General features: G+C 36.8%; 1 protein-coding gene and 1 long non-coding RNA gene across 3 annotated transcripts in view; one reads left to right on the plus strand and one right to left on the minus strand.

Moving 5' to 3' along the window:
- Window positions 1–13,231, minus strand: part of GLRA2 (glycine receptor alpha 2) — a 174,414-nt gene that overhangs the window by 126,432 nt on the left and 34,751 nt on the right. The window contains exons 3-4 of one of the 2 annotated variants that reach the window (XM_064482552.1): window positions 7,491–7,558; window positions 1,483–1,706 (exon numbers count right to left, since the gene is read on the minus strand). In XM_064482552.1, the coding sequence (XP_064338622.1) occupies window positions 1,483–1,706; window positions 7,491–7,558 (292 nt within the window). Of the gene's footprint in view, window positions 1–1,482; window positions 1,707–7,490; window positions 7,559–7,653; window positions 7,722–13,231 lie in introns of both variants that reach the window. The other variant, XM_064482551.1, reaches the window with a different exon arrangement.
- LOC135320082 (uncharacterized) overlaps window positions 1–13,231 on the plus strand; it is a 375,701-nt gene that overhangs the window by 113,085 nt on the left and 249,385 nt on the right. The window lies entirely within an intron of this gene.

Here is a 13,231-nt window from a genome sequence, read left to right on the forward strand (position 1 = left end):
TGAAATTACTAGGTTAAGAATGGAATATACAGTACAGACCTAAATTGTATATAGATTTGTGAAATGAGGTAGTGGTGGTGGTGAGTCTGCAAACTTGTGAAAATCATTTGCAAAGACACTAGCTGTCCACAGTTTTGTTTTTGTTTTTGTTTTGTTTTGTTTTGTAATAAGATTGGAGAGAAAGGGGGAATTCTATAAAGGGTCTTTAAAAAGTGAGTATTCAATGTAGTCAGTATCTCTCATATATAATAAACTGTCTTGACCCTTTGGGAGGGATTATGAAAGATGCAAAATCCAAGAGCTTATTATTTAGAAAGGAATGCTAACTTTAAAATACAAACAGCCATCATTTCATTTATTGACAACATGCTCTGTGTCAGGAACTGTGGCAGGTATTTTAATGTACTCTCTACCAGGGATTGGCAAACTATGGCCAAAGGGCCAAATCTGGTCCACCACTTAGTTTTGTAAATAAGGTTTTATTGACACACAGACACACCTAATTGTTTGAGTGTTGTCTGTACTGTTTTGTGCTCTGATGGCAGAGCTGAGTAGTTGTGACAGACATGAGACAGTCTGACCTGGAAAGCTAAAATACTTACTGTCTGCCCTTTATGGAAAATTTTTGCTGACCTCTCCTGTATATAATTCATTCTTACAAGACTACTCAGAGATGAATATGGTGTTTCCCATTTTCTAGTTAAGGTAACTGAAGGTTATAGGTTATGTAACTTAGTATGTGACAAAGCTTGGATTTAATTCTGGATTTATCTGATTCCAAAGATCTACGTTCTCATGCTATATCTGGGTACAGAAATTGCCAAAATAAGAGGTAGGAAGAAGTAAGAGCCTTACAGATTCACAGACTAACTATTATTGGAGTTCAGAAAAGAGAGATTATTTTCAGCTTAGAGTGATAAAGATTCTGGAGAAGATGATATTTGAATATAAAAGTGAAAGTGCATCTGAGGAATTTTCTATCCCAGGCTCAAGCCCAAGAAAAGTTAACAGATCAAGGTCACGTGTTTATTTAGAAGCAGAGCTGGGATTAGAACCAGTGTCCCACTCACTGAGCTCAAAGTATGCTCAGTGACCAAGCTGAGCCATTGAATTTTTCTGTGTGTGTAGTTAAATGCGATAGAATGGCCTCATTATGTCAATTGAGAATTTGTATGTTATGTTCAATGGTAATTGAACTAAAGGGCCTTTACTTCCTTTATTGAACCAATCAAAAACATTTGTGCAGGTATTTATACGATACCATCTCCTACTCAGCATCCTCCCAAATGTATTTCGATTGTGGAGAATTCCACTTCTTAGACCATGGGAACCCCTTGCACAGTCATCAACTTTAAGATTCAAATGATAAACAAAAGACCACTAAAGTTAAATATTCAGCTACACCTTGCCCTGCAGAATCAGGCAGCTCTAAGCCAGGAGAAAAATGGAGAAGGGAACAGGTAGCAGACGAAGTAAGCTTACCTGATACTGTAGAGCACTTTGCCATTTTTGGAAATTCGAAGCAATTTGTTGTCAGTGGTGACGTCATGGAAGTTGGCACCCTTCTCATTGGCAAAGAACAGATCTGGTTTCCAAATGGAGTCCAGCATTGATGGGTCCAAGTCCAGAGAATCATCAGGGTACTCGCTATATGCCAGCCGTGAATCATTCCACTGTTGTCTCAGAAAAATATTCACTCGGTAGTCCTACAGAAATGCCATGTGTAAGAGTTACTTATAACCCACTCTGGCATAAGAGTCCCTCTACATTTCCCCATCACTCTTCTCCCTGATCTGGTGCACGCAGTACTGGTGTCCGAGTAAAGCAGGCTGTGTATATCTTGGTCAAAATAAACCCCTCTGTTAGGAGTGTGAACGGAGGCGAGAAAGAAGACTTAACCAAACCAGAACACTAATGGAAGACGTTGAGTTGGTTGAGTTTTTTGTTTGTTTGTTTGTTTAAATTAGTCATTCAGGGAGGAAATAATACTAACTCAGTCTGATTTTGCTATAGAAGAACGTAACCACGAGTACAGAAATCAGACTGGAATGGCAGATTGTCAAATAAACCTGATTTATTTTCCAAATCAGAAATGACATGATCTCTATTTTCATTCTGCTCAGATGCTCTGGGCAGAAGAAAACCCACTCTATAATTCTGGTAGTGGAAATCTTATTATGAAACTCAGACATGATGGGGCAATATTTTTAAATTCATCAACGTAAATATTAAGATAGTTCCTGTTGACAAGATCATTCCCTTGCAGTTACTTACTTTTGAAATTCTTAAATATGTTATCATTTCTCTGAATGGGTTGTATCTACAGTAGTCGACTTGATGCTTCATAAAAACAGAGTTGTTTTTTTTTTTTTTCATGTTTTCCTAATCGGAGCACCTTTTGGTAAAGGTGTTCCTCCCTATGGGAGCCTCAGGTACACCCTATCATTCCCACTTGGCCTGGGAATTTTCTTCTGTGCTGATGAATCAGCTTGGGGTGGTAACTTCTTCTCAGAGGTTTCTACTCAAAGGTCTTTAGGTTCATGGAAACTGTTGCTTCGCTTGACAGAGTGGACCCCAATAGAGACTTCCACAGTATTCTGTAGGCAAGTGGGACTATGGTTCAGAGCTAACAGTTGTCCACTTCTGCCACTTATGGTCATTTAGGGTGATATATACTCATCCCATCTGACTCTCTTTCCTTTACCTTTCTCACCTTCATTTGCTTTGTCTACACTTCTCTGTTGTGGTGCCTGAATTTTGGGTCATTGTTTACTTTTCTCTAATGGTGATCACCCTGACCTGGTTTGCCTGAGAACTTCCCAGTTTAGCCTCTCAGTCCCAGGCAAAACTCAAATGGTTGGTTACTCTATAGGGTACAGTGGAGACCCCCTGAGGATGGTCAATTTTGGTTAATCTCTTTAGAGCCAAAAGAAAAACCATCACTAGGTTAAGATCAGGGTATATGGGAAAGGGCTTCAATCCAGTTCCTTCTGCTTGTTACCAAACTCTCCAGATTCCCATGACCTCCTTCCAAATACAGCCATCCTGATGATCAGGCTAGTAGAGTATTTTGGAGGTGGCAGTTCTTAGAAAGAGTGCTGAATGTAGGCCTAAAGAATGCTAATGAGCAAACAGTTACTAACTTATGAAAATCAGTCATCAAAACCCAGCTCATTTGGAAAAGCTGAAATATTAAAAGAAATAACCATAAATTTTGCACAACATAAGAACTTTCTGACTCAGAAAATTTTAAAGCTGACTTTTATTTGAAATTATACCAGGCTTGCACGGCAAATTCCCAGAACTAAGAGGGTGCTGAGGTGGGCCCAGCCAGGCTTTCGCACCATCCTATTTGCTCCCTGGCTGTCTCCTCCCTCTGTGAGTGAACCAGGAGAATGGCAGAACTTCAAAGTTCTCCCCATCACGTAATTTGCATTTTTGGAATCGTCCAATGGGGCCAGACGGTTGTAACTGGAAAGAGATTATCAGTTCAGTGTTTCATTGGCAACAGGAGTTACCAGAAGCTTTGGAGTTTTGTGTGAGTAAAGAATAGGAATGTGTGATTTGTGGAAAATCAAAACAGGGGCTACTGAAAAATATACTAATCCAATTTGCATATAAATATGCCCTAAATGGATCAACTGTGAGATTTCCTGAGGAAAAATGCAATTTCTCCACTATGTGACTTCTACCCATTTTATTTTTCTGGGGGTGGGAACCAATTATCTTTAATAAAATTTTGTGTGTTGGGGGGAGGGGTCTATGAGCTTGTTTCAGTAGGAAGTAGGAAAGAAGAGGATGTCATCCCTTAGTCAATTCTGGAGGTAGAGAAACTCTAAGTACAGGAAGTAATGACAGCTGGAAATAACAGAAGTGAATGGGTTAAATTTCTTCGCCATTGGGAGGCCACTGAGGCCCCCCACCCAGCAATAAATCAGAATGGGAGAGGCCAGGAACAGCCAGATAGCGAGTATTGGACGGCAGAATCACCAGGAGAACATCACTGCCATCCTCCCTTGAACCTGAGAATGATTTAAAGATGCACATTGAGAAACTCTAGAGACTATTACATTCATTACATACAATATGAAAACATTACCCTTTTAAGAAAATCTCAATATACATTTTCATCACTAATGTACATCTTTCCAAAAAGTCTTTCCCATGAGTATTCTTCTCCAGTGTTTCCTGATTTTCTAGTTTGAATTTTATATATAGAAAATAATTAAATAGATTTCTCCCAATATTAGTACTTTAAAAAGAGCACTGAATCATTGTAAAATGATTATAAATCAATAAAAAATGTTATATTGTTTAAAAAAAAGTAAATACAGAGTCAATGTAATATTAATAATAAAAATACATATGTACCAGAAAAAAAAATAGAGCCATTAAATGTCTAACAGTTCATTTAAAATAAATTAATTAGCCTATTTGTAAGCAAGGACAAGTGGAAAAGTTAGAGGAGAAAATATATTCTGTGCTACAATGACAGGAATTTTATGAAATAAGACTTCTATTACAGCCTTTGGAAGTATTTATTCTCTATAATGTATAGGAGTTTAAATTTTCCTTAATTTTGTTTATGATGATATACATTATTCCAAAACAAATGGCAACCATAAAGACCTTTATTAAAGAATAGAAAAGGACACCTAAGGATTTGGAGAAGTAGAAGCCAAAGTAAAGATTTTCTGGGGCTATGCCTTTGTAATTCTTTCAGTTCACTGTCATTTTCAGTGTAGGGTAAAAATTGGACATGTATGGTTTATCTGTGCATCATCTCTGTTTACAGATAGGTTTATTCTTTCAAGATATTCCAAGCCACAGGAGATAGTTATATTGTTCGTAGCCTTTCTTTGTCTTTATTTTTACTTCTAGGTTTAATGACATATTAAGGGAGAAATCATGCTTAAATGTAGACTGAATTTTCTTTTACACTGTCTTCTCTCTCCAGAGGCAGATTCTACTTCAAATAAATGACATATTTCCTTGTATTAAAGTTTGTTTTCCTATGGTTGACTGTCTGGGTGCTGGATTAGGTAATGGAAACATTCACATTAAAAAATATGTATGTATATAAATATATATGTGTGTGTGTAAATACCTATTTGCACTCTTTATTTTTTCAACAGCTATGTGTAAGTCATAGGATCTTTATATTCTTAACAAGGTAATATAAGTACCTATATTCCATATTATTATTTCACATCAAATTTAGAATTTCTAACGTTTCACTTTTTCTGGTACTTTCTAATGCTATGACCACACCACAAAGATTGTTTCCTTAACTTAATTCTCATGTTCTTGTAAGCATCTGAATAATATCCATTTAAATATTGACGCCTTAGATCCCAGAGTTGGCAACCTCTGGCTTGTGGGCCAAATTTGGCCACAACCTGTGTTTGTAAGTAAAGTTTTTTGGAGTACAGCCATACTTCTTTGCTTCCTATTGTTTATCGCTGCTTTTATGCCAAAAGGGCAGAATTCAGTAGTTGTGACAGAAACTATCTGGTCCTCACAGTCTTAAGTATTAACTGCCTCGCTTTTTACAGAAAAAGAAGTTTGCCAGTCCCTACCCTACATGACATGAGGATTTATTCTTTGATTTAAGCACGGTAGTTTCAAAGTATATGTATATATATATTTATATTTTTTTTTTAGTTTCACACAAAAGCCATAATTGAAGAAAATAAAAGATATTTTTAAAAAGCCAAATTACATTTGTCACATCAAAAGCTAAGACAAAATTCAAAAAGCACAATACACATCACTCTTCTGATCATGCGATTCAATCTATGTCATACAGCAGAATAGACAGACCGTTGATATTACACTCAAGCAATGATTTCCAAATTTTCTCATAGGAAACATGACAAAGGACACCTTAATAAGTGACCAGGAAGCACCTAAGCAGCCCACTTATTAAACACCTTCAGTAGCTCTTACAGACACAGGAAAACAAGGATAACCAGTTTCCATTTTCATCTCCTTAAATGTTTAGCTTTCTCTTGCAGGAATGAACATTGAAAAGGTGCACATTTACATTTTTGATTGAGGGTAAAATGCAATGAGATTTAGTCAAAGCAACTTAGGGGGTCTAATTAATGCAATCAGCATTAGGTCGTGCAAATATTGTCATTGAATGCCATCGTGTAAAGCTGGTGATAGTGATTTGGGCGGCTGGAAGATTTGCCCTCTGTTAACAGGATAAAACCAAGAGAGGAGAGACAAACTGAATGCCAAGTCCAGAGTTGGAGTATTCTTTCCATGATCAGCTTTTCTTCTGAGTCATTTAATAACCCTATCAAAACTATCTTATTTGGGGAAAATTCTTAATGCATTATGTCCTGTCAAAGCCCTAGAAGTGTCATTTCTGGACAGTGCTGTGTCAGAATAATATTAAAATGGGTAGTGGAGTTGCATTATGTCTGACTTGCCAGTAGAAAGGAGTGGTAAAAGGTAAATTACTCTTTTATATCAAGGACACCCAAAAGTACAATCATTTGTTAAACACAATCCTAGAAACCTAAAAGAATTCATAAAAACAGGGGAATGCTGTTTTTTACTTCTCGTGGCATTATTCTCATTATTTCACTTCTTGAGTGTTTCTAGGACATTAGCCACCATAGTACTTAGTCAAACTCGACTATATTTTATTTTGATCTCATCCAGTAATACCGCTGTATAATTTACATAGTCATGAAAATTAGAATCAGCCAATTGACTTAGGACTTAAGTGGTATGGGGACCAAGAAAATGTTTCACCCAAAATGTAATCTCACACCGTAGCCTAGCACTGTAAGGCTGCTGATCTAATAAGCTGTGTCACAGGCAACCCCACCGCTGTGACATCTATAAGGAACCTTAGTGAATTTGATAGTATCTGCAGTTGTTTCATGTATGTGAAACATGTCTGCACATAGATTATGATGAGTTTTAGTTTTATGTTTATGAGTTTTTTTTCTTTGGAAAAGCCATGCATGTGATGTAATTGCTGTGGACTTGAAACAGCTTTCTATTGCCACCAAATTGTGTGTGTGTGTGTATGTGTGTGTTTATTTTAAGGTCATCTCCTTGGCATATATCTTAAATGTAGCATATCAGATGCTTGATTATGTTAAGACTTCCATTAGATGAAAAATATCTCCCAAACTTTGAAATTTCTACTTCTCAAATATTGGAGGTGAAAATGTTAAAATATCCTTAACCATAGACCATACGTATTACTGATAATTTGACCTAAATCTAACCAAACATCAAGTGTTTCCAAAACTTCTGTGGCATGATGGATAAGAGATTATTGAATTTTAAGTAATGAACACTTGAGTAATGACTTTCAAAGCTGAAGGAGTATAACTCATTGCTTTCTAGAGGTGAAAGAACTTGGAATTTGGCACTCAGTAAATGCCCCACAAATATACAACAGTGCTCTTTGATCGCATATCCCGTTTCTTCACACAATGGTTTCAATGCTCAGTCCCACTCACCATTGTAGTTTCTGCTATTGACCCAAAGCTGTTGATAAATATGTTGCAGGTAACATTTACAGGAGGCCCTGCAAGTTGAACAATAAATAGAAAATTTGACAGGTTGTGTTTATGGCATAATCAAGTCACGTCATTCTCTTGCCAGTGGCATTGTAGCACTTACCATGGTGGTTTCTGTCACTGATCCAAAACTGTTGATAAAAATATTGCAAGTAACGTTTACTGGAGGACCTGCAGAACGCAATAAGAATGTTGCAATAGACATTGAAGCAAAAATACAGCTCCATCAACATCTGTGCAAATGACTAAGGATGGGAACAAAATTAAAATGATGATGACATTGCAAAAAAAAAAAAAGTTTTACCCAGAGAGGTTCATAGTGATAACATTCCCACTGGTATTTCAAATAATGACAGTTAAGCATGATAACTTACCCTGAAGAGTTTTGGATTTGGAAAATACAAGCTGAAGGCTGTTAAGCTGAATTAATTGTGAGTGGTTGCTATCAAAATAGACTTTTGGATAGGTGGCTTTCTTTGACCTTAGGCTCATCAACATTGTAGATGTCAACAGTGGGCGCCCATGGTGATGAAGTAGCCTGGCTCGTGAGTTCAAATGGAGCTGCATTTTGAACTGTGGATGGGTCAGGAACATCCATCTCCTTTGGTGTGATACCCTTTAAATCAGTAGGTCTAGTTTGATTCTCTTGATACCTCTGAATTTACCCCATTCCTTCTTTATATTCTCTGACCCCCCCCACCAATGAAAAATTATGCACAGAAATACAAAGTGAAAAAAAATTAGCTCATTTTAAGAAATAAACATAGCAGTGTCACTTAATGTCCAGATTTTTGCCTCAATAAATATAGTGTAAAGCAAGGTTTATTAATCCTAGATGTGCTTTGAACAAAGAGTTGGCTTTTTCCTCCAGAGACCCAGGAGCTAACTCTCATTTCCTTTTGCTCTTTGTCTCTCATCCAAGCACTAACCAGGCCTGACTCTGCATAGCTTCAGAGATCAGGTAAAATCAGGTGTGTTCAGGGGTCGGGTGGGTATGGCCACAGACCCTTTGCCCTTTGACAACAGATAAATCACTTTCTGATGATTTTCAGTTTCATGTTTTGCTGGGTAATATGTTTATTGCCCTCATATAGTTTCCCCATAATGCTTTCTGAGACAGGAACATACTGCCATGAATCACCTATTTACTCACTGCTTCTTCCCCCCGTGGAAATTTGTCTCTCTTCACTCAACAGAGGCTCAGCAACCTGGTGCAAGCTACACCCCAGTTGGCTTTGTACCCAACAAGCCTGTAGGGTCTGAATGAGGAAGAGTTTGACTTGAGGCCTCCCTCAAAGGCTGGTATTAAACACAGTTGTGGCAGCACTCGAGTGCCATGTTTTTACTTCTGCAAGTTCACATTAGGTTCTCAAAACGAGGAAAGGAAACTTGGGCTAAGCAGCTAATTTAAGTCCCCAGGCAAGGACTTTTGGTAAAAGAAGGACCAAGGAGTTTTAGAAAAAGAGATGTGCTAAGCTGTTTTTCTTTTTAACATAGCTAACCTTTCTGGAGTTAATGAAAAAATAATTGTGTGTTTGTTTTTTTTTTTAAAAGGGGCTTGCAGGCATGGAATCACAGGCACCACCATATTATCAAAACATTTTCAGCCTATATCTTTGAAAGATTCCAAGTTCATCCCCCTGTTATTCAGCATCTGCCAAGATGACTTCTTCTCCATGGTCCCGTCCTACTCTGCTTAATTTTGTTTTTCTCTTGGTTACTCAGAATGAAACCAAACAAAACTCTAAATGAGTCTCTTTCTTGGCCATAAAATTCTATGCATAACAAATACATTATTCTCCTAATAAGAAATAAGTTAGATAAGGTAGAGGCAAGTCGTGAGAAATTGTGTCTCTTTGCTTTTTTCCTCCCTTCACAATAAAATATTTCCCTTTAGATGGTCCAATTCAGGATGGAAAACTTTAATGAATTTTTATATGCAAGGTAGAAAATGAATGACGTGGGGAAAGAAACAGGAAAAAGAGAAGTGTCATCTTAATGGGAGGAATCTGAAAATCCAAAAGTAGGTTGTCTTGTGCTGTGTGTTATCTGTCTGGCTTCCCCAACTGGCTTGGAAGAAATTAGAAGGCTGGGTCTTACCATCATATATTTGTTTTTATCCTTTCCAGTATTTTTTAAGTTACCACATATTAATACACTGTACTAAGCACATTAAAAATTATATTGTTTAATCCTCACAAAAAAACCCCCTCATTTTACTGTTTCACTAAATGTTTTCAGATGAGGAAACCAGGGGTTAGAGAGGTTAAATAACTTGCTTAAAGTCATGCCACAGTAGTTAGAAAAGCTGAGATTCAGTGTCTCATCATTCTGATTCCAAAAACGTAAAGTTTCAAGCACTTCGCTGCTCTGGATTCATTGCATAATGTCCTCTTTTCCCCTGACCTGCCAACCATGGTATTTTCCATTGGTTTGCACGTTTCTGGGATAATTTCATCCTTTACATCTGATCGCTTCAATCTTGGGCATTGCCTCAAGGTTCATTTGCATTTGGATATAAAACCTTAGAAAGAAAAAGAAGTAAAACTTTTGATAAGAGATTATCATGTGCATATAATAAGAGCTCACACATATTAAAACCTCACTGAGTGTCAGTGAGTGCGTTATTTTCACTCTTCAGTAATTACGTGCTATCGTGTCCCCCATTTTATAGATGAGGAAACTGAAGCACAGAGATGATTAATTTCCCCAAGGTCAATGAGTTTGTGTGAGACAGAAATTGCCTAACTTTAGGGATACTTTTTTAAACTACAGGGATAAAATGCCTGAGGCCAATAGAATTATCCTGATGATATAAGTTTACCTAAATGTGGGAGTATGCCTGCAAGTTCTTTGGGTTGAATGATAGAATTGTTTTTCACTTTAAGAGTTATCCTGATATGTGCCAGAACAACCTTCCCTCTGTGTTTTAGCTCAATAATCTAAGGTGTTCTAATTAACAAGGACACATTCTTAGATGTGATCACCAGTGAATAAATGTGTGCTATAAACTTTAGAAGGAAAGAGTTAGCACTAGTTAACCTCATCTAATTAATCAGCAAAGGTTTTCCAAAGTGAATTGGATGAGAATTTGACTGGGAAGAAGAATTATGTAGACATCTAATCTCTCACATCACTATCTTCCCCTCTCTCCTTCCCACCCTCTCTCCCTCCCTTCCTTCCTTCTTTCTTTCCTTCCTCGTCTCCTACTTCCAGTCTTCCCTCTCTCCTTTCCTCTTTCCCTTTCTCTCTTGCTCTTCCTTCCTTTATTTTTTGCCTTATTCTTATGAGAAAGAGCAATCTTGCCATAACTCAAGTATGTGATTCATATATCAATGGAAATAAAAAACATTTTTGAAATACTTGAAATGTATTTGGAAAAATGGCTCCCCTCCCTGACCCCCAGCACAAAGCTATGACAAGCCCCATCCCATACTGATCCTCTTTGTTGCTATATATCATTCTCTCAGATTATCTTCTTTGAAGTAAGGCATTTGTTTTGGTAACCCAAGTAAAATTATAGTTATGCTACTTGACAAGGATAATATAGTTATTGATTATTGTCCATTAACATCTTCAGTTTTGGATCAGTTGATTAAATTGGCTGTAAGAGGGAAAATAGGATCACTGTGAATAGTGCATCCAACTGTTATATCCCCTGCTACTCAAACTGTCTTTGGAAGGTCAGCAGAATCAGCACCACCTGGGACCTTGTTGGTCCCTGAAACTCAGGCCCCATTCTTCACATCCTGCTGAAGCAGGCTGCTCTTTAACAAGGGGAATTTGTTCCTGCAGATCATTTTTAGTCCCTTTCAAGGTCAAGATCATTTCTTTGTTTGTCTTTCATGAGTGTTCCTTGAAATGTAGTCCCTTAAAACTTCTAAGGTCAAACAAGTTTGGAAAACTCTGTTGCATAAGGTTAGGCAAATTTCTTTAATGAAGGTTTCCGCAAAGTTGTGCAACCATCACCACTATCTATAAAGAAGATGTGGTATATTTATACAATGGAATACTACTCAGCCATAAAAACTGACAACATAACGCCATTTGCAGCAACATGGATGCTCCTGGAGAATGTCATTCTAAGTGAAGTAAGCCAGAAAGAGAAAGAAAAATACCATATGAGATCACTCATATGTGGAATCTAAAAAACAAAAACAACAAAAACAAAAAAACAAAACATAAATACAAAACAGAAATAGACTCATAGAGATAGAATGCAAACTTGTGGTTGCCAAGGGGACGGAGGGTGGGAAGGGATAGACTGGGATTTCAAAATTGTAGAATAGATAAACAAGATTATACTGTATAGCACAGGGAAATATACACAAGATCTTATGGTAGCTCACAGAGAAAAAAATGTGACAATGAATATGTATATTATTCATGTATAACTGAAAAATTGTGCTCTACACTGGAATTTGACACAACATTGTAAAATGATTATAAATCAATAAAAAGTGTTTAAAAAAATTTCCAAAACTTTTCCGTGACTTTAAATAGAAACTTTGTAACCGTTAAGCAGCAACGCTCCATACTCCTCTCTCTCCAGCCCCTGGTAATTTCTAATCTACTTTGTGTCTCTATGAATTTGTCTATTCAAGATATTTCGTATAATTATATAATATTTGTCCTTTGTGTATAGCTTCTTTCACTCAGCGTCACATTTTCAGGGTTCATCCATGTTGTAGCATGTATCAGAACTTCTACTTTATGCCTCAAAAATAATCTATTATGTGTATGTGAGTGTGTGTGTATATGGATACACACACTACATACACACACTACATGCTGTTTATTTATGTTGATGGACACTTGGTTGTTGTCAACTTTTGGCTACTGTGAGTAATGCTGCATTGAAATATTTGAATTTGTGCTTTTAATTCTTTAGGATATACGTAACTAGGAGTAAAATTGCTAATTCTATCTTTAACTTTTTAAGGAACTGCCATGCTATTTTCCACATTGGCTGCACCATTTTACATCATCACAAGCAATATATAAGACTCCCAGCTTTTCCACATCTTCAACAATGCTTACTTTCCATTTTTTGATAATAGCTATCCTAGTATGTATGAAATGGTTTTGAATTTCATTTCCTTAATGACATTGAACATCTTTTCATGTGATTATTTGCTGTCTTCTTTGGAGAGAAGTCTGTAAGTTCTTTGCCCATTTTTGTATTGGGCAGGTTGTCTTTCTGTTGTTGAATTACAGGAGTTCTTTATATATTCTGGATATTAAACCCTTATCAGATATAATTTGTAAATATTTTCCCATTCTGTAGGTTGTCTTTATTCTTTTCTGACACTGTCCTTTGATACACAAAAGTTTTTAGCTTTGATGAAGTCCAGCTTACCTATTTTTTTACTTTTGTTGCTTGTGCTTGATGTCATCAAAAACAATCAGCTGCCAAATCCATGATCATAAAGATTTACCCCTGTTTTCTTTTTAGGGTTTTATGGTTTCAAGCCCTTATATTTAGGCTGTTGATTCATTTTGAGATAATTTTTGTATATGGTGTGAGATAGAGGTCCAACTTCATTCTTTTGCGTGTGGAAATCCAGGTGTCCCAGCCCTATTTGCTGAATATTGGTCTCTCCCTCATTGAATGGACTTGCTACCCCTGTCAAAATCAATTGGCCATAGACGTATGGACTCTCAGTTCTATTCCATTGGTC

This window comes from Camelus dromedarius, chromosome X (genome assembly GCF_036321535.1).
Source record: "Camelus dromedarius isolate mCamDro1 chromosome X, mCamDro1.pat, whole genome shotgun sequence".
Classification (NCBI taxonomy): domain Eukaryota; kingdom Metazoa; phylum Chordata; class Mammalia; order Artiodactyla; family Camelidae; genus Camelus; species Camelus dromedarius.